The sequence below is a fragment of the Desmodus rotundus genome, chromosome 3 (genome assembly GCF_022682495.2).
Source record: "Desmodus rotundus isolate HL8 chromosome 3, HLdesRot8A.1, whole genome shotgun sequence".
NCBI classification, from domain to species: domain Eukaryota; kingdom Metazoa; phylum Chordata; class Mammalia; order Chiroptera; family Phyllostomidae; genus Desmodus; species Desmodus rotundus.
This window is the reverse complement of record NC_071389.1, coordinates 68585867-68607971: the sequence shown is the minus strand read 5'-3', so window position 1 is coordinate 68607971 and position 22105 is coordinate 68585867. Positions and strand designations below refer to the sequence as shown.

The 22105-nt window shown below is 35.8% G+C and overlaps 1 protein-coding gene across 1 annotated transcript in view; it reads right to left on the bottom strand.

Annotated features, from left to right (window-relative positions):
• The window catches only part of CCDC18 (coiled-coil domain containing 18), a 111181-nt gene that overhangs the window by 20352 nt on the left and 68724 nt on the right, over window positions 1-22105 (bottom strand). Inside the window, exons 24-28 of the mRNA XM_045199515.2 lie at window positions 20537-20653; window positions 19242-19385; window positions 17108-17311; window positions 14666-14803; window positions 10618-10818 (exon numbers count right to left, since the gene is read on the bottom strand). Coding sequence (XP_045055450.2) covers window positions 10618-10818; window positions 14666-14803; window positions 17108-17311; window positions 19242-19385; window positions 20537-20653 — 804 coding nt within the window. The remainder of the gene's footprint in view (window positions 1-10617; window positions 10819-14665; window positions 14804-17107; window positions 17312-19241; window positions 19386-20536; window positions 20654-22105) is intronic.

Here is a 22105-nt window from a genome sequence, read left to right as displayed (position 1 = left end):
TGGACCCTACAGGACACCTACTACATTAGGCCACTCTACCAAGACAGGGAGTCACAGCAACTCTAGCTAATACATAGAAACAAACAGGGAGGCTGCTAAAATGAGGAGACAAAGAAACATGGCCCAAATAAAAAACATCGCAACTCCAGAAAAAGAACTACACAAAATGGAGATAAGCATTCTGTCAGATGAAGAGTTCAAAATACTGTTTATAACGATGCTCAAGGAACTTAGTGAGGACCTCAGTAGCATAAAAACATCCAGTCAAAAACAAAGGACACATTAATTGAAATAAAGAACAATATATAGGGAAACAGCCCTGGCTGGTGTAGCTCAGTGGATTGAGCACAGGCCTGCAAACCAAAGGGTTGCTGGTTTGATTCCCAACAGGGCACAGGCCTGGGTTGTGGGCCAGGTCCACAGTAAGGGGTGCATGAGAGGCAACCACACGTTTATGTTTCTCTCTCCCCTTCTCCTTCCCTGCATCCTCTCTAAACACATACACACACACATACACACAGAAAAACAACAGTAGGGTGAATGAAGTCAAGAATAAAATCAATGATTGAAACATAAGGGAGCAAAAAACAAGCAATCAGAACAAGAAGAAAAAAGAATCCAAAAAAACATGGACAGTGTAAGGAGCCTCTGGGACAACTTTAAGCATTCCAACATTTGCATGACAGGTGTGCCAGAAGGAGAAGAGGAACAGTAAGAAATTGGAAATGTGTTTGAAAAAATAATGAAAGAAAACTTCATTATCCTGGCTGCTGTGGCTCAGTGGATTGAGCACCAGTGTGTGAACCAAAAGGTCACTGGTTTGATTCCCAGTCAGGGCACATGACTAGGTTACAGGCCTGGTCCCCAGGTGGGGGCATGCGAAAGGCAACTGATAGAGAGAGGCAGCCAATTGATATATCTCTCACACACTGATACTTCTCTCCCTCTCTCTAAAAGTAAATAAATAAGTCTTTAAAAAATAAAAATAAATAAAACTTTGTATTAAAGAAAAAAGAGAAAAGAAAACTTCCCTAATTTGGTGAAAGAAATAGACATGCAATTCCAGGAAGCACAGAGAGTCCCAAACAAGATGGATACAAAGATGTCCACTTCAAGGCACATCATAATTCCATTACCCAAGATTAAAGATAAGGAGAGAATATTAAAAGCAGCAAGAAAAAAGCAGTTAATTCCCTACAGGGGAGTTTCCATAAGACTGTCAGCTGTTTTCTCAAAAGAAACTTTGCAGGCTAGAAGAGATTGACAAGAAATATTCAAAGTCATGAAAAGTGGAGACTTACAGCTAACATTGCTCTCCCCAGCAAAGATATCATTCAGAGTTGAGGTGCAGACAAAGAGTTTCCCAAACAAACAAACAAAAACCTAAAGGAGTTCATCTCCAACAAACCATTATTATCTGGAATGTTAAAGGGACTTATGTAAGACGAAGAAGATCAAAACTATGAACAGTAAAATGCCAATAAATACACATCTATCAATAAATGAATCTAAAAAACAAACTTAGCAAACAAGAACAGGAACAGAATCATGGATATGGAGAGTGTTTTGATGGATGCCAGATGGGAGGGTAGTGTGGAGGAATGGTGAAGAAGCAAGGGAATGAAGAAGTACAAATTGGTAGTTACAGAATAGCCATGGGGATGTGAAGTACAGTGTATGAAATGGAGTAGCCAAAGAACTTATCTGCATGACCAAAGGACATGAAGAAAGCTGTGAAGATTTCTTGAGGGTGTGGGGGTGCTGAGTAGAAGAAGGCAAAGGAGGAGAAATTGGGACAACTGTAACAGCGTAATCAATAAAATATAATTTTTAAAAAGCAAAGAAAGAATGGATGAAAACTTCCCTAATTTGAGGAAAGAAACAGACATGCAGATCCAGGAAGCCCATAAAGTTTGAAATATAATGAATACAAAGTGACCCACACTGAGACACATTATAATGTAATTCTCAAAAATTGAAGACAAGGAGAGAACCTAAAAGCCGCAAGAGAAAAACAACTTGTTACATACAAGGGAACCCCACTTATACAATCAGAGAAACTTTACATGCCAGAAAGGAAGGCATGATATATTGAAAATGCTAAAAGAAAAAAAAAATTCCAAGAAAGAACACTATTCCCAGCAAAGTTGCCTTTCATAACTGAAAAGGAGAGTTTTCTAAATAAACAAAAGCTGAAGAAATCCATCTCTACTAGACTGGCCTTACAGGAAATGTTAAAATGACTTCTTCAAGCTGAACTGAAAGGACGCTATTTGTTAGCAAGAAGACACATGAAACTATAAATCTCACTGATAAAGTTAAATATATAGTTAACTTTAATAATATTCTAATGTAATGGTAGTAGGTAAATGACTTATAATTCTAGGATGAAGGTTAAAAGACAAAAGTATTAAAATAACTACAGCTACAATAGTTTGTTAATGGATACAAATGACATAAAAAATGTAAAATTCAGGCCTTGACTGGTGTGTCTCAGTGGGTTGAGCATCATCCCACAAACCGAAAGGTTGCTGGTTCATTGCCCACTCAGGGTTCATGCCTGGGTTGCAGGCCAGGTCTCCTGTTGGGGGCATGCAAGAGGCAACTGATCAATGTTTCTCTCACACATCAATGTTTCTCTCCCTCTCGTTCTCTCTCCCTTCCCCTCTCTCTAAAGATAAATACATAAAATCTTAAAAAAAAAAAAAAAAGACTTTGTGCTATGGCTGACCTAGCTATCACTAACACATAACATGAAGTTTGGCTACTGTTTGCCTCTGACCCTGCGTAAAGCTTACTTCCTTCCATCACTCCAAATGCTCCTTCCTCCAGGGGAGAAAGAATGGGAGTGCTATAGAAATCAGACAAAATCTTCCCTTTCGTCCTCATACACCTTAAATCCTACTCCTTCTTAAACCTCAAGGCTACTGCAACCATCCCCAAACTCTCAACTTTCCATCTAAAAAACAAAAATTGAGGAGGCAAGAGAAAAATGTAAAGCTTTAATATGTGTTTGTGGTTAAGTTCTTATCAGCTTAACACAGACTTGTAAAATACTGTGGGTAATCCTCATGGTATCCACAAAAGAAAAACCTACAGTAAATACAAAAATAAGAGCGAGAGAGAGAGAGAAAGGAATCATCAAATCACAAAGAAAGAGCAAAAGAAGAAGAAAGGAACAACAGAACTAACAACAGCTAGAACACGATTAACAAAATGGAAGTAGTAGGTTCCCATCAATAATTACTTTAAATATAGATAGACTAAATTCTCCAATCAAATGAGAGAAAAAGAATGGATTTAAAAAATAAGACTCAACTATATACTGCCTAGAGAGACTTCAGTCTTAAGGACACACAAAGACTTAAAGTGAAGAGATATAAAAATACCCTCCATGTAAATGGAAGCCAAAAGAAACTGGTGTTTTTATACTTTTATCAGAATAAAAAACAAGACAATGAACGCCATTATAAAATGATAAAATGTAAATCTAATGAGAGGATTTAACATTTGTAAATATTTAGGTACCTAAAAAACATAGGAGCACCTCAATATATAAAGCAAATATTAACAAACCTGAAGGGACAAATAGACTGCAATATAATAACGGCAGGGTACTTCAATATCCCACGTTCACTGATGGATAAATCATGAAGACAGAAAACCAATAAGGAAACACTGGGCTTGAACTACACATTTGATCAAATGGACTTAACAGACATTTACAGAACATTTCATCCATCACAGAAATATACACATTGTTCTCAAGCACACGATAGAACATTCTCCAGGACAGATAATACGTTAGGTCAAAAAAAGATAATATATTTTTTAAAAACTGAACTCATATCAAACATCTTCCAACCACAATGGTATAAAGTTAGAAATCAATTTTAAGAAGAAAACTGGAAAACTGCAGTCATGTGAAGGTTAAGCAACAAACAACAGAACAACTAATGGGTGAAAGAAGAACTCAAAAGCTATCATTTAGACTGGAAGGGCAGATAAAGTGCTTTCCAGATAAGCTAAAGGCAAAGGAGTTAATCATCACCAAGCCATCATTATATGAAATGTTAAAGGGACTCTCTTCCCCCGCTTCCCCTCTCTCTCTAAAATAAAACTAAATAAATTTTAAAAACCAGACTGCTGTTCATTAAAAAATAATTTTTAAATGAACAGGTAAACTACAGAATGGGAGAAAATATTTGTAAATCATATACCTGATAAGGGATTAGTTACCAAAATATAAAAAAACTTATACAACTCAATAGCAAAAAACAATCTCATTTAAAAACAGGTAGAGGAACTAAGGAGATACACATTTTTCCAAAGACATACAAATGGCCAACAGGTAAATAAAATGGTTCTCTGGGAAATGCAGATCAAAACTATACTGGGATAAGACAACCCTGGGCTAGGGGGTGGGAGTGTGAACAACTGGGTGGCCTGAGTGCCGGATGCAGAGCTAGGTGGGCTGTGGGAGGAGTGAGTAGGGGCAGATGAATGGGGGAGAGGTGCTTAGAACAAGATGCCATTTCAACTTAAGAAAGATTGCTTTGGAGAGAGCAAATGTAATTTATGAGTGTAATACTGAAAAAGTATTAATGAAGCTTAGAAAACCTACAATAACAGCTACAATTTGGTCCTCAGGAAATACTATTGGCACTGGAGCAACTAGTGAAGCAGCAGCTAAATCTGGTGCCAGGTGTTTAGCATGTTGTTTGCAAAAGCTAGGATTTCAGGAAATATTTAGAGATTTTTAAGTTCTGAGGTGATATCTCATTATGGTATAATTTACATTTTTCTGATTAGTGATATTGAGCATCTTTTCATATGTCTATTGACCATCTGTATAGCCTCTTTGGATAAGTGTCTATTCAGGTCTTTTGCCCATTTTTAAATTGGGTTGTTTGTTCTTTTGGTGTTGGGTTTTGTAAGTTCTTCATAAATTTTGGATATTAACCTTATCAGATTTATTGGTGAATATGTTCTCCCATTCTGTAGGTTGTCTTTTTATTTTGTTGATGCTTTTCTTTGCTGCGCAAAAGCTTTTTAGTTTGATAGAACCCCATTTGTTTATTTTTTCTTTTGTTCCCCTTGCCTGAGGAGAAATATCCAATAAAATATTACTATAAGCAATGTCCGAGATTTTGCTGCCTATGTTTCCTTCTATGATTTTTATGGTTTTAGATCTAACATTTAAGTCTTTGGTCCATTTTGAATTTATTCTTGTGTGTGGTATAAGGTGGTGGTCTAGTTTCATTTCTGCATGTATCTGTCCAATATTCCCAACAACATTTATTCAATAAACTATCTTTAGCCCATTGTATGTGCTTGTTTCCCATTGATTATTAATTGACTATACAGGTGTGGGTTTATTTCTGGGCTCTCTATTCTGTTCCATTGATCTATGTGTCTGTTTTTATGCTAGTACCATGCTTTTTTGATTACTATGTTCTTATAGTATAGTTTGATATTAGGTAATGTGATTCCTCCAACTTTGCTACTCTTTGTCAGGACTGCTGTTGCTATGTGGGGCCTTTTGTGGTCCCATATAAGTTTTTGAAGTATTTTTTCTAATTCTGTGAAATATATCATTGGAACCTTGATAGGAACTGCACTGAATCTATAGATTGCTTTGGGTAGTATGGACATTTTAATGATGTTACTTCTTCCTATCCATGAAAATGGTATGTGCTTCTACTTATTTGTATATTCTTCAATTTCTTTCTTCAGTGTCTTGTAATTATCTGACTACAGGTCTTTTACATCCCTGGTTAGGTTTATTCCTAGGTATTTTATTCTTTTTGTAGCAACTGTGAATTGGGATTGTTTTCTTAATTTCCCTTTCTGTTAGTTTGTTATTGGCATATAAAAATGCAACTGATTTCTGGATAATAATTTTGTATCCTACTTTGCTGAATTCATTGATCAGTTCTAGTAGTTTGCTGGTGGAATCTTTGGGATTCTCTGCATACAGTAGCATGTTATCTGCAAATAAAGGCTGTTTTACTTCTTTCCCGTTTAGATGTCTTTTATGTCTTCTTGTCTGATTGCTGTGGCTAGGATTTCCAGTACTATGTAGAATAAGAGGTGAAAGCAGACATCCCTGTCTTGTTCCCAACTAATGGGAATGCCTGTAGTCTTTGCCCTTTGAGTATAATGATGGCAGAGAGTTTGTCATATATGGCCTTTATTATGTTTAGATATGTTTCCTCTATTCCCACTTTGCTGAGAGTTTTTATCATAAATGGGTGCTGGATTTTATCAAATGCTTTTTCTGCGCCTGTTGATATGATCTTGTGGCTTTTATCCTTCATTTTGTTTATGCGGTCTATCACATTTATTGACTTGTGAATGTTGTACCAACCCTGCATTCCTGGAATAAATCCCACTTGATCATGGTGTACCTTTTTGATGCATTGCTGTACTCAGTTTGCTAATATTTTGTTGAGGACTTTAGCATCTATATTCATCAGTGATAATGGTCTTTTTTTTTTTTTTTTTTTTTTTTTTTTTTAGTGTCTTTATCTGGTTTTGGAGTTAGAATAATGCTGGCCTCATATAATGTGTGTGGAAGCCTTCTCTCCTCTTGAATTTTTGGAAATAGTTTGAGAAGGAGAGGTGCTAGTTTTTCTTGCAATATTTGGTAAAATTCGTCTGTGAAGCCATCAGGTCCAGGGTTTTGTTATTTTTTGACTACTGCTTCAATTTCACTAGCTGTAATCTGCCCATTCAGATTCTCTGATTGTTCTTGACTTACCTTTGGAAGATTCTATGTTTCCAAGATTTTATCCATTGGTCCAGGTTGTCCAATTTGTTCGTATATAGTTGTTCATAATACTTCCTTACAGCCCATTGTTTTTCTTTGGTGTCTGTTATTTCTCCTCTTCCATTTGTGACTGTATTCATTCGTGTCCTCTCTTTTTTTCTTGAAGAGTCTGGTTAAAGGTTTGTTAATCTTGTTAGCTTTTCAAAGAACCAGCTCTTGGATTTATTGACTTTTTGTGTCATTTTTTAAGACTCTATCTCATTTATTTTTGATCTCATCTTCCTTCATTCTACTCACTTTGGTTTTGTTTATTGTTCTTTTTCAAGTTCCTTTAAGGGTAAATTTAGATTATTTGAGCTTTTTGTTTATGTTTGTCTGTTTGGGTTTTTTACTATAGGCCTGTAATGGTATGAACTTCCCTCTTCCTATTGCTTTACCTGTGTCAGAGATTTTGGATTGTTCTGTCCTCATTTTCATTTGTTTCAAGGTATCTTTTGATTTCTTTCTTGATCTCTTTGTTGACCCATTCATTGTGTAATAACATGTTCCATGTCTTTGCATGTCTTTCAGTATTCTTGTGATTTATTTTTAGTTTCATAGCATTGTAGTCAGAAAAGATACTTCATATAATTTCAATCTTCTAAAATTTATTGAGACATGTTTTGTGTCCTAACATGTGGTCTATCCTAGAAAATGTTCCACGTGCACTTGACACATATGTACATTCTGCTGCTTTGGGATGAAATGCTCTGAAGATATCAATTAATTCCATTTAATCTAAGTTAAGGCTGCTGTGTCCTTGTTGATTTTCTGTTTGGAAGATCTACTCACTGAAGTCAATGGGGTGTTAAAATCCCCAACTATGACTATATTTCTGTCAATCTCTCCATTTACGTCCATCAAGATTTGCTTCACATATTTAAGTGCTCCTATGTTGGATGCATAAATGTTTAGTAGGGTTATATCCTCTTATTGGATTGTTCCCTTTATCATTATGTAGTGTCCTTCAGTCTCCTACTATAGCCTTGGTTTTAAAGTCTATTTTGTCACATACAAGTACTGCTACCTCAGCTTTTTTTCTTTTCCACTTGCGTGAAATACCTTTTTCCATCCCTTTAATTTTAGTTTGTATCTTTCAATCTGAGATGGGTCTCCAGAGGCAGCATATATATATGGGTCTGGTTTTCTGCTACTGTTTATGTTTTGGTTGGAGCATTTAAGCCATTTATTAAGGTGATTATTGATAGGTCCATATTTAGTGCCATTTTATTGTTAGGCTTTCCCTCCTCCCCCTCTTCCTTCTTAAAGCAAGATGTTTAACATTTGTTACAGTACTGGTTTAGTGTTAACAAACTCCTTTAGCTTTTCTTGCCTGGGAAGTCCCTTATTTCTCCTTCTACTTATTTATCTTTTTTAAGTAGTTTACTTATTTTTAGGGAGGAAAGGAGGAGAAAGAGAGGGAAGGAAACATCAATGTGTGGTTGCCTCTCATGTGCTCCCCACTGAGGACCTGGCCCACAACCCAGGAATGTGCCCTGACTGGGAATTGAACCAGCGACCCTTTGCTTCACAGTCTGGCGCTCAATCCACTGAGCCACACCAGCCGGGGCCATCTCCTTCAATTTTAAATGATAGACTTGCTGGGTATAGTAGCCTCGGTTGTAGGCCCTTACTTTTCATTACCTTGATTATTTCATGTCACTCCCTTCTGGCCTGAAATGTTTCTTTTGAGAAATCAGAGAGTTTAATTTATATTCCCTTGTATGTAATCACCTGCTTTTTTCTTACAGCTTCTAGGATTCTCTCCTTTTCTTTTTGGCTTGTCATTTTTCTGTATTTTGCCAGGTATAATGCGTACTTTTTTCACCCAAATTTTTGAGGGAAAAATAAGGATTCACATTATACATGGGCATAATAATCCCGCGTATAATGCACACAAAACGTGGGTATGCATTATACACAGCAAAATACAGTAATAATGATGCATCTCAGTGTAGTCCTCTTTGGGTGCAACTTGTTTGGGACTCTCTGAGCTTCCTGGACTTGTGTTTCTCTTTCCTTTACCAGATTAGGGAAGTTTTTGGTCATTATTCCTTCAAATAGGTTTTCAATCCCTTTCTCACTCTTATCCTTCTGGTATTCCCATAATGCAGATGTTGTTATACTTCACGTTGTTCAAATGTTTCTTAAGCTGTCATTTTTTAAAATTCTTTTTTCTTTTTGCTGCTCTGCCTGTGTGTTTTTTCGTGCCTTGTCTTCCAAATCACTCATTCAATCCTCTGCTTCATTTAACCTACTGTTTATTCCTTCCAGTGTATTATTTATTCCAGCTATTGCATTCTTTATTTCTGACTGGTTTTTTTTTAAGGTTTCTACGTCTTTTTTCATGGTGTTGAGTATCCTTATAATCATTACTCTAAACTCTCTATCTGATAAACTGCTTACCTCAGATTCATCTAGTTCTTCTTCTGGAGAATTCTCTTGTTCTTTCATTTGGGGTCTGTTTCTTTGCCTTCACATTTTGGCTACTTTGTGTTTTCTACCATAGTTGTTAAACTAATCAGTAATGTAGCCTCAGGCTACAATCAGCAGCCTGGCTGTAAACTCCACAGGGTAGGGCAGAGTAATTTCTGCAGGTGGGGGTATTACTTACTCTCAGGCTGATGCCACTTTGGAGGGGAGTGCTCTGCCTGAGAAAGATGGCTTCTGCTGTATGGGGAATGACTCAGTACAGGGATCCTGGCGGCTGTTCCTTCAGCTCTCTCCCCAGCACCACTAACGCCAGACTCCCGTCAAGTGCCTCTAGTCCACTCTGCACTCTCTCTGCCTGGGCCCTGGGGTAAATGGCTGCAAACAAAATTTTGTATGTTGGCCTTTTAAGAGGCTCTGTGCATCTCCGGCAATCTCTCCTTGGCAAATAGAACTCTGCTGCTTTTCACAGCAGGATGTTATCTGGGTTCCTTTCTGGCTCCGGTACTATAGGCTGGAGAACCCAGACTGGGGTTCAGACCCCACAGTTCTCATGGGAAACCCCCTGGCCACTGAAATATCCCTCCGGAACTCCAGGTGCCACCCATGGAAACCCAGCCAACCCTCTCCCACCACCTTTGCACTCTTTTACCAGTCTTTTTGTGGTTAAGTGGTTTCTTCCATCTCTCTGTGGTTTTAAGTCTTCACTCTAGCTCAGGGGTGTCAAACTCATTTTTACCGGGGGCCACATCAGCCTCTCGGTTGCCTTCAAAGGGCCGAATATAATTTTAGGACTGTGTAAATGTAACTACTCTTTAACTAGAGGCAAGGAGCTCGGCCCTGCCGCCAGGTAGAAACAAGGTGCCAGGCAGGATTAAACAAGATGGAGGGCCAGATTCAGCTCATGTGCCTTGTGTTTGCCACCTGTGCTCTAGCTAGTGAGAGTTGGTTACTCAGGATTTCTCTACAATTTAGTTGTAATTCCAGATTGGTCCTGGGAGGAGGTTAGTGTAGCTTACACTTACTCCATCATCATCTTGGATCCCCCAAGTAATCCTCTTTTTTAGATCCCTGGGCAGCATCACCACCATTAAGAGAACATGTAATCTTGTTAACTATCTGTAATGCAATCATAGAGTTTTCCCTGCCTTGCTTTCTTCCACACTCAGGTAATCTTCCTTAATTTCCCTCCTTAATTCCAAATGCATAAAAGAAACTGCAAAGTGTCATTCAGAGAAGCATTTATCTCAGTCTGTTGAGATTTTGCTTTTAGGAATGTCCTCTATTTGGCTCAAATGAATCTTATAAAAATTTTCTACAGGTTTGGATATTCTTACATTGACATATGCTGTATATGCTTCTATATGTTTACTTACTTTAATAAGTAATGCTTCATTTGTAGCTTCAATTACTTCATTCCTGTCTTGGACTTGTTGATGCAAACTGCTTACAGTATCCTGAGCTTCTTCTAATTCTAATTTTGCCTTCTCTAACTGTTCATTTAGTTGCTGAACAGATGTCTTTTGAGAGTCAGCAGAAATCTTCCACTTTGCATGATTCTCTTGATGTGAGAGCATCTATATAGTCCCAAAATTGAAAAGGAAAAGAAAAAAGAAAACAGAGTGGCGTTGGTTTGAACAACAGTCTACTACTTTTAACCTGTACTTAATAAAAGTAAATTGTTTTAAATACAAATATCTGATTTCTCAACAAATAATACACTAGAGGAAAAAGAGGGGAGAAGAAACTTATAGTGTTAAATTTACTTAAGAACAGTTAACCAGCCCTGGCTGGTGTGGCTCAGTGGATTGAATGATGGTCTATGGGCCAAAAAATTGCTGGTTCGATTCCTAGTCAGGGCACATGCCTGGGTTGCAGGCCAGGTCCCCAGTTGTGGGTGTGCAAGAGGCAACTGATTCGTGTTTCTCTCATACACTGATGTTTCTCTCCTTTTTCTCCCTCCTTTCCCCTATCTCTAAAAATAAATAAATAACAAATCTTAAAAGAAAAGAACAATTAACCAAATTCAATGGACCATTTCTGCACCCTGATTGAAACAAATCAAGTATAGATATTTTTGTGACAATTGGGGAAATTTGAACTATGACTGGATAGTTGAGGATATTAAAGAATTACTGCCATTTTTAGGTGTGATAATAATATTGTGGTTATATTAAAAAAATAATCCTTATCTTTCATTCATGAGATTCCACATATAACTGAGGTCAGATGGTATCTGTCTTTCTCTGACTGGCATATTTCACTTGGCATAATAATCTCCAGGTCCATCCATGCAGCCGCAAAAGTTAAGATTTCCTTCTTTTTTAATGGCCCAGTAGTATTCCATTGTGTAAATATACCACATCTTTTCTATCCACTCATTTCCTGATGGCACTTGTAGGGGTACATGTATTCTTTCAAATTAACGTTTCAGGTTTCTTTGGATATATTACAAGAAGTGGGATCACTGGGTCAAAAGGCAGTTCAATTTTTATTTTTTAAGGAAAATGCATACTGTTTTCCACAGTGGCTACACCAGCTTGCATTCTGACCAACAGTGCACGAGGGTTTCCTTTTCTTCATACCCTTGCCAGAACTTGTTTTATTGGTTTATTGATGATAGCCATTCTGACAGGTGTGAGATGATATCTCATTGTAATAACTCTTATCTTTTAGAGACAGTTACTGAAATGTTTACTGATGAAACAATGATATCCAGGATTTGCTTCTAAATAATATGTGATATGTGGAGGGAGGAAGGGAAGTGAGGTTAAAGGTATAGTGACCACCACACTTCCCAGTTTGCCTATGACTGTCTGGGTTTTATGCCTTAGTATCCTCATTAGTTAGTAACAGCATCCCCTTTCATTCTCAAACGTAGTCCCTTTTAGATAAAAGAAATGGTTAATATACTTATCAAAAAGATGCCAGAATTTATTTATAAAGAAATGTGTATTATTCTTACATGTTTAAACTTCGGTCACCTTCCAAGTACTCTCAATATGATGCAATACACCAATTAAGACATTTTTTTCCACTGCTCAAAACATTTTTTGAACTTGTCAATTTTGATGCCTTTAAGTGCTGCTTGTTTTTTGTTTCACCTGTTTCACATCGGCAAAATATTTTCCTGTGAGAACTTTTTTCATCCAGGGAAACAAAAATTAGTTGCTTGGGGCAAGACTGGGTGAATAGGGAAGGTGGGGTATGCGGTTCATACCGTTTTTGGTCAAAAACTGCTGAACACTCAGTGCAGTGTGGGCAAGTGTGCTCATAAATCACCCATCATGAAATGGGCAAATGAATTCAAAGAGTCTTCAAAAAACATTCACTGAAGCCAAACACACCCTCTCACCACAGTGCCCACTGGTACACTGATATGATGGGTTCCTAGAACACTCAGCTGTACTACAAGGAGCCCACCCTCCAGAAGTTAATTTTATGGTTTTTTGGGTTTCCGCTTGTAGATGAAATCAAATTGGCCAAGAGTTGTTAATTATTGAAGTTGAATAATAAAGGTGGGAGGATTTACACTATTCTCTCTACTTTTGAATATGTTTAGAATTTTCCACAATAAAGTTTTAAAAAACCTTTTTCATAAAAAATCAGTTTTGAAATTATTAAGTGACTTTTCTGACAATTCTGAAACCTGTATTTTGAAAAATACTTTTTAAATTTATTGATCCTTTTTTTCTCCATTACTTTAGTGACATATTCTCTCATTTTTATATTCAAACAATATATATACTTCAAGTACCAAGGAGAAAAACATTACTTTTTTTTTTTTTAGCATTCAGGTATTCATGAAACAAAAATTCAAAATTTGTGCTGCTTGTCACTGCCAGAACCAATAAGTAGAGACAAGGATTGAGTCTTTATGGGTGCTTTATTCAGATGCCAGTGATCTGAAAAGACAGCAAGTTATGTACACTGAAATTCGCCTTAAGCTAACTTTTTTTATAGCTATAAAAAATGATCAGACCTGGCAAAGTTGAATATCCTACACCATCTGTCAAAGAGGCCTGTCCAAAGACAAAATTCCAGGAGTTTCTTGAATAAGGGTCAAGTACTGTTATTCCTATAATAGAGAAGACATCTTTAGGTGTCTTCCTTAAGAACTTCAGAATATGCCCTGTGTGAATTTATAGGCTCTTTGTGTTATCACTGACTTTAAAGGAACACCTGGTTGCAGAGGCAGGAACTGGTTCTAGGAGTTTTACTGTCAAGCCATAGAAAAATGCTTCACAGTAGCCCTTGAGCCATTTAATATATTCTTTACTGGTAATTCTGGTTTTTCCAAGAGATCTAATGCACTGTACATAAAAACTATGTTTCTCTAGGGAGAGTGTCTTTCTTTAAAGATCACTGAAAAAGTGTTTTAAAGTCTTAGAGAGTCTCTAAATGGGAGGTGATCCAATCTAATTGCAAATGCAAGGTATTGGGTCCAAAGAGATCACTGTACAGCTGGACGACTTTGTTCATCAAATGCTGCTCCCCAGATCTCACTTCTCATACTGTGATACAAGTGCTGGGTTCTTTGAGGGGAGAGCAGTTTTTTATTTTATTATTTATGTATTTATTTACTTATTTATTTATTGACAGAGGGGAAGGGAGAGCTCAAGAGAAACAGCAGTGTGTGGTTGCCTCCTGCATGCCCCCCACTGGGGACCCAGCCTGCAACCCAGGCATGTGTCCTGACTTGGAACTGAACCAGCAACCTTTCAGTTTGCAGGCCGGCACTCAATCCACTGAGCCACACCAGCCAGGACTGACCTTATACATAAATTTTAGATAACATCTTCATATGTAGTTTTTAAAAATATAAAAAATATTATTCTACTTGATAATACTGCCCATTTCTATAAAGGCTCAGACATACTAATAGATAAAAAGCAGAGTATCAGGTTCTGGTATTGCCTCTCTCTCTCTAAGTTAATGTCAGAACAAATGCTGGAAATTTCAAAGCATTATAGATTCATGTCACACATCACATGAAACTGCTTATACTGGATTTTAAATACTCTAGTTAGTTCTGGCAAGTACTATTTTATTGCCAATAAAGATGATGATGATGATGATGATAATGAACCACACTTTGGTGTAAGAACTTTAATTATATTGATTCATTTTATCCTCTATGAGGTAGGTATCATTATTATATCCATTTTAGACAGAGATGTTAATTGCCCAAAGTCACATAAGAGCTAACTGATGAGCTGAGATTCGTAATCAGGCTGCCTAGGCTCAAGAATTCAAGCTCTTAACCCCACAGTATATAGTTCACTGGATGTGAACTAAAAGTTAGATGTGGAAGCTATGAGAAATAAAAACCACATTGTTATTTTATTATGAACACTTAAGAGCTAGATTTATACTCAACCCATTTCAGCAGGGAGTAAGGGTAGAAATTAAAATTTTCTTTACCTCCAGATGATAAGCTTCTTTGAGAGATTCTACTTCTGCTGACAATTTCTTGATTTCTGCTTGCATTCTTGCTTCTAAATGAGCTTCACGTACTTGAGAAGCCCCCAATTCTTCAACTAAATGGTTTCCATGAGCTTCCTTAAAAATGAAATATTACGTAAAAACTATATAATTTATTTATTTGGTTACTACAGCTAAGTCAATCTACTGTATTTATAAAAGTACTTTAATCTTCACTATATTATAAAGATTCATATACTAAGTTAACTTTTTCCAAGGTCAGACGAGATCGGGCGTGTTCAGGGTGGTATGGCCGTAGACCTAAGTTAACTTTTTAAAGGTACATTTTAAAATCTAGACATTTAAGAAACTACTAATAGGAGTATATTGGTTTATTGTTTGTTACTGTAAGTTCATTAATAAATGCTTTCTGAAAAACAAACTAATAACCACAGTATGCTGAACTTTGGCAGATAATAGTCTACTTTTAGGTATGCCCACACAATTTTGTTTACCAGAAATGCTATTTGCTTATCAAGAGTCAATTGTGTATTTATCCAAACCTATTTATGCTAATTGTGCTTGTGAGTGTAATAATGTCATTTTATTATATATTATGAACAATGATGAAATATGCAAGCAAAAGGAAAGTTTATATGCAAAGTAAGTTATATGCTTTGAAACCACTCAATAAATAAATCACAAACTTTTGCTACTCATAAAGAAGCAGTAAAGATACTTGTAAAGTATTATAGGAAACCTCATAAAAATATGAGATATACTGATTTTCAAATGTTTTGTAAATCTTCCACTATGTTTTTTTTGACATCTACTTTCTTTTAATTTTTCAATTAGAGATGACATTCAATCTTATTTTACTTAGTTTCAGATATATAGCATAGTGGTTAGAGATTTACATAATTTACAAAGTGATCCCTCCAATAATTCTAATACCCACCTAGCACCATACATAATTATTACAATATTATTGACTTTATTACCTATGCTGTACTTTATATTCCTGTGACTATTTTGTAACTACCAATTTGTACTTCTTAATCCTTTCAGCTTTTCACCCCCGCCCTCCAACACCCTTCCCATCTGGCAACTATCGGATTGTTCTATCTATGCATCTGTTTTTGTTTTGTTTGTTCATTTATTTTGTTCTTTAGATTCCATATATAAGTGAAATCATATGGTATTTGTCTTTCTCTGTCTCTTTTTCAACTTTAAAGAAACCAAAATTGAAAACTATAGATGATGGAATATGAGTACAGTTTGTTCAAGAAAGATCAGGCAGAATTCTAATCTAAATAACCCTACCCATAACAAAGAACCAAGATTTGATCCCACATTAAAAGATTAACATACAAATTTATATTTAGAATTTAGGGGTTAAGATATAATATTTTAAATAGCCATTTTCAATAATACCCCACATTCACTCACTTTTTTGATTGAGCTTATCAGATAAAATCAACTCTACTATACTCAGATACCACTGATAAGGACAGAAATGAGATAAAAGTAGATAGCTTCCCTTCTCCTGGTAGACTCCCAAATGCCTTGTTAATTTAATAAAAATTCCCTAAATATTCTTGATTAGACTAACCACCCAGAATGTGAATTATAAAACATTGTTAGGCTAATCAAAATTAAACATAAAGATACTTTAACTCATTCCTATACTGAATTAGTAACCATAATAGAAAGCACACACACACAAAAAAATCACAAGAACTTTTCTAGAACACCAATAAATATATTTTCTCAAAGTCTAAATAATCAATCCAAGTGTACCAATCTCAATATTTTTAAGCCAAGTTATTTACCTTCTACCAAATATTGTGCAAATAAAATATATAAATTTATTTATTTATTTATTTTCATTGTTGTTCAAGTACGTTGTCTCCATTTTCCCTCTATCACTCTCTCCTGCCCCATCCACCCTTAAAATTTATATTAGAGCTCTTGGTTTTTAAAAACACTATACCTCCCCAAGTTTTCTGGACTGCATGTTTCATAACAGTCATACATTTAAATCACCAGCTTTCACTTATATGAGTGCCTACAAATGTAAAAACTCTCACTAAAAAAAAAAAGATTTATTAGCTTTATTTTTTTCCCTCAAAGTGATAGCTCAACCTCACCTAAAAAGTTGTCTGTAAGTGCTTTATCACTCGATTTATTAAAAACTAATTATATTGGCCAAAACTTAGTTCTGAGGAACTTCCTAGCTACATTACAAAGCTATGTTAAATATAACACATTTTATTTTTTTATATAACATAAAATTTACCACTTTGACAATTTTTTAAGTGTACACTTTAGTAGCATTAAATACATTCACATTGTTGTGCAACACTGACTTTTACAAGAACTATATTCTACAGTTCAAAAAATGATTTTCAATAAGGTAAAATTATTTAAAATAGGGATTACCTTCTCTTTAAAGAGTTGCTTTGTTTCCTCCAGTTCACTTGAAAGCCTTTCTATTTCTCTCTGTGCTTGGATTTGTTGACGATGAGCCTCCACCAATTCTGTATGAGAGTTCTGCATCTGCTCCCGGGTTAGCCTCAATTCTTGCTCCAAATCTATGGCTCCCTTATACTGAGTTGCAATGTATTGTTCCTGCTCTTTGATAACCTGAAATACACAAGATATATGTAAATTTCAAAATGAAATGATACACCTGGCTGGTGTAGCTCAGTGGATTGAGCGCAGGCTGGGAACCAAAGGGTTCAATTCCCAGTCAGAGCACACTTCTGGGTTGTGGGCCAGTTCCCCAATGGGGGGTGTGCGAGAGGCAACCAGACATTGATATTTCTCTCCGTCTCTTTCTCCTTCCCTTCCTCTCTCTCTAAAAGGAAATTAATTCTTAAAAAAATAATAACAAAATGAAATGATACAAATGACCAATATCTTATTTTGATTTTTTTAGTAAGTGACTTTACCCATCCCAACTAAATCCCTATAAAATTTGACAGACAATAAATATTGTACACTGTGAAACTGATATTCAGAAAATGTTGTTTTACTTTTTTAATGACAAGAAAATAAATGTACTGTAATAAATCTGGGAATCACTGGTATATTTTGTATGACTCTAATATGCAAGCTGTATAATCCTTTATCATTATGAATATCACATGACAGAACACACAAAAATATAAAGAGAAAAAAGTTAATATTTGATTATCCATGTCAAATACAGAAAATATATTAGCATGAATAATCAAAACTCACCGTTAATTCATACAGCTGGGTTAAGATTATGACCTTATTCCTTGTGAGGTAAAATGTGTCACTGAGACTGCTATTCTTTCTGAAATACTTTTATTTTACTCAATTAAGTCCCTAGTATTGTTTTAATCAGTGAAAAGTAAGTTAGTTCTAAATTAGCTTGATATGGTGAGAGATAATGACACTTGATTTTAGGGCTGATAAGAAGGAAAGAAACCTATACAAATCACTAGGACCCTGATGTCTGAAATGGGGGCCCAGGATCCAACTCTGTTATATGTCAATATAAATCCCTGGTTAGGGAACACTAAATGACTGAGCCAGTAATAATGTTTTTCCCCAACAGAGCCCAAACTTATTCTCAGAGACCCTGCTTGATTTAGTATGTAATTCAACTAATATTTATTCATTCTTATTAAGGGATATATACCATTCTAGGTGTTGATACAAAAGTGAACATAGGAGACAAAGTGGCCCCCCCTTATGGATTTTATAGTCTACTGGAAGAGACAATCAAATACAATAAAGAGCAATATACAGGGTCCAGCACAGATAATGCTCCTTTTTTATTACATAAAAATATTTTATTACAAAATCTTAAGCATATAATTCTTTAACATAACAATATCACACTAAAGCACACGGTATGACATTTTATATGAAATGGTCAAATTGTTATCCATCTCGTGAGAGACACTGATGCACCCTACTACACCCTCAGTGGCGTTACTTCTACTGGACCCTGTGTAAAGTTTTAAAGTTGAGTATAGTATTTAAAAACAAGAGAAAGTTACATCCACAAGAACTCTTAGAAGCAATTTCAGGGTTTTTTTTTTTCTTAAGATCCATTTATTTCTTTCTAAAAAGAGAGGAAGTGAGGGGGAAAGAAAGGGAAAGAAACGGATATGACAGAGAAACATGGATGGGCTGATTCTTGCATGCCCCCAACCTGGGACCTGGTTCACAACCAAGAAATGAGCCCTGACCAGCAATCAAACTGGAGACCTTTCAGTTCATGGGACAACACCCAACCCCTAAGCTACACCACTCAGGGCAGGAATTTCAGTTTTTTAAAAGCAAGTGGGTAAAATGGGTTCACAACTCAATACACATGCAAACTGATAATACTTCACCTGGCAACTCATTAGAATGTCATAATAAAATATTTAATAAGATCAAAGAAACTAGTAAGTATCAGGCTCAAATAATTAGCCTAAAAATATTTATGCCACAATTTCTGTATACTAAAACCAAGCAATTTAAAATACAAAGATTTATATCACTCTTCAGATCACATACTACATGTTCCTTAGGAGGAAAATGATTTGCTCACACTTTCCATTTCTTTCATCTTTTGTTGTGTTCTTTCATTTTCCTTTTTCAGTTGACTGATCTCCTGGTCATTTTGTAGTGTTATAAACTCTTTTTCTCGGAGCTGTTCTTTGGCATTTTGCAATTTTTCATTCAAACTTTCTATCTGAATTTTAAACAGAACAATATTAATGTAAACTAAATATAAAAATGTTTTTAAGACAACTGCAACTTAGATATAAATGTCAGAATTCTTGTGCCTAGTAAGATGCTCATATGTATACCTAACTATGCTAAAAGAGACGAAGGTCTCAATCATATTTGTATAACAAAAGAAAATTAGGGTACATTAAAACAACAAATGTTACATGGCCTTAAAAAAAGTTTATGGGTACTATGTGCATGAGGTAAAAAATATGGTTAGTGAAAAAGTCCCCTTTGCACTGTGTTCCTTCCTTAGCTACAACCAGTTAACAGAATTACCTGCAAATTCTTTCAGACATATTTTATATATATTCAGATATGCACACATTATAATTTGTGGTCACAATGACCCAAGAAAAACTACATTCAAAATAACATTAAGAGGGTAGTCACCAAGGGTTAGGGAGTGAGGGAAATATAGAAATGTCAGTCATAGGGTACAAAATTTCAGTTATGCAAGATGAATAAGTTCTGGATATCTAATATATAGCATTTTGACTATAGTTAATAGTATTGGATAGCATACTTGAGATGTGCTGAGAGAATATATCTTAAGTGTTGTCACCAAAATAAAAACAAAAAAACAAAGAAACCTAAGCGAGGTGAAGATATGTTAATTAGCTTGATTGTGTAATTATTTCACAATGTATATCAAACATCATGTTCCACACCCTAAATATATGCAATTTTTTAAAAGATTTTATTTATTTTTAGATAGAGGGGAAGGGAGGAAGAAAGAGAGGGAGAGAAACATCAATGTGTGGTTGCCTCTCACATTGGGTACCAGGCACCCAACCAGGTACCTGGCCCCCCCACCCAGGCATGTGCTCTGACTGAGAATTGAACCAGCAACCATTTGGTTTGCAGGCCAGAGCTCAATCCACTAAGCCACACCAGCCAGGGCAATATGTGCAATTTTTATTTGTCAGTAATACCTCAATAAAACTGGGGGAAAACATTAAGAGGAGAAAAAGAAACATAAAGTAGCATGTACAAGATAATTATAATTTTTCTTACACATAGTCTATTAAAAAGCCATGTTATATGAATGACGGATGCTTACAGTGAAGAAATTTTTTAAACAAATTAAAATACATAATTTTTATAATTTACCTGTTTGTTGCATTCTTTAACTTCCAATTCTGATTTTTCCAGAGTACCCTCTAATTTAATTATTTTCTGTTCCATTTCTCCTCTGTGCTCACGAATAGTCATATCCAAATGTGTAACCTAAATACAAAAGTAACATTAAACTGTCATTCAATTTTATTCTAATGTGGAAAATTGTGTCCTTCGAATATGTTTTAGAATTATTTATAGTGGGTATAACTGAAATGAACTCCTCTTAAATAAATTATTAAAAATAAGAAAAATAATTATTGTTTACCAATACTGGATCTTTAGACTCATATATATTATAGAAACTTAAACAAAAATTATGTTTATACAGGAAAAAATGATTCAGACTTCATTTTAGGCCAGATAAAAGCTGCTAAATGCAATACAATATAAAAATTGTGAAATGCAGCAAAAGCAAATGCTTGAAGGAAAATTTATAGCACTAAATGCATATATCAGAAAGGAAAAAAGATCTAAAATCAATTATCTAAACTTCTACCTTGGGAAACTAGAAAAAGAAGAGCAAATTAAATACTGAGTAAACAGAAGGAAAGAAATATTATTAATTAAAGAGGAATCAGTGAAATTAAAATTAGGAAATCAATAGAGGAAAATCAACAAAATCAAAAGCTGGTTTTTGAAATAATCAATAAAATGGGTAAGTACCTAGCCAAGCTAACTAAAAAAAAAAAGAGAGAGAGACATAAATTGTGAATATCAGAAATGAAAAAGGAGACATTATTATAAATCTCATGGACATTGAAAAAATAATAAAGGAATACTATGAACAACTCTCTGTCCATGAATTTAATAAAACTAGATTAAAAAAATTAACCTTGAAGATGGCAACATAGGCAGACATGGCTTGCCTCTTCACACAACTACATCAAAATTACAACTAGAGAACAACCATTACTCAAGAATGTCAGAAATCGAGCTGAGAAGTCTAACAATTATGGAATTGAAGAAACCACACCCATTCAGACTGGTATGAGGAGTGCAGACACCGAACAGGCTGGGCCCACACCCATGTGGAAAAAACCAGGGAGGGATTTCTCAGGAGCAAGGAGTCCCAGACCCACACCAGGCCCCCCAGTCCAGGAATCTAGGGCCAAGGAGGTAAGTCCCACAACTTCTGGCTGCAAAAACCAGCAGAGATTGAGTAGGTGAAGGAAGCTGCTAGAGCCTTAAGTAGTTCCTCTTAAGGAACCCACACATGGACTCACCTACTCAACTGGCTTCCTCTGAGCTCCAGCACAGGGTAGCAGCTTGAAGGGCACCAGTGGTATATAGGGAGAGACTGAAGTGTCTGACATTGGGGCAAGCAGAAGCCATTGTCCCTTTGCTGAGCCCTCCCTGCACAGAGCCGGTAGGCTGGTTACCATATCTGAGACTACATTAACCTGGCTAACACTGTGTGACCCACCTTGGAGATCTACAGAGGCTCTACCCCACCCAACTATGGGCACACCCAAGCTACTTTTCCATAAGAATGGCTGGTCTTGGCTCCTAAATTCTATCAAACAAGAAACAGCTGGCTTTAGTGAGCACTAGCAGCAGCCA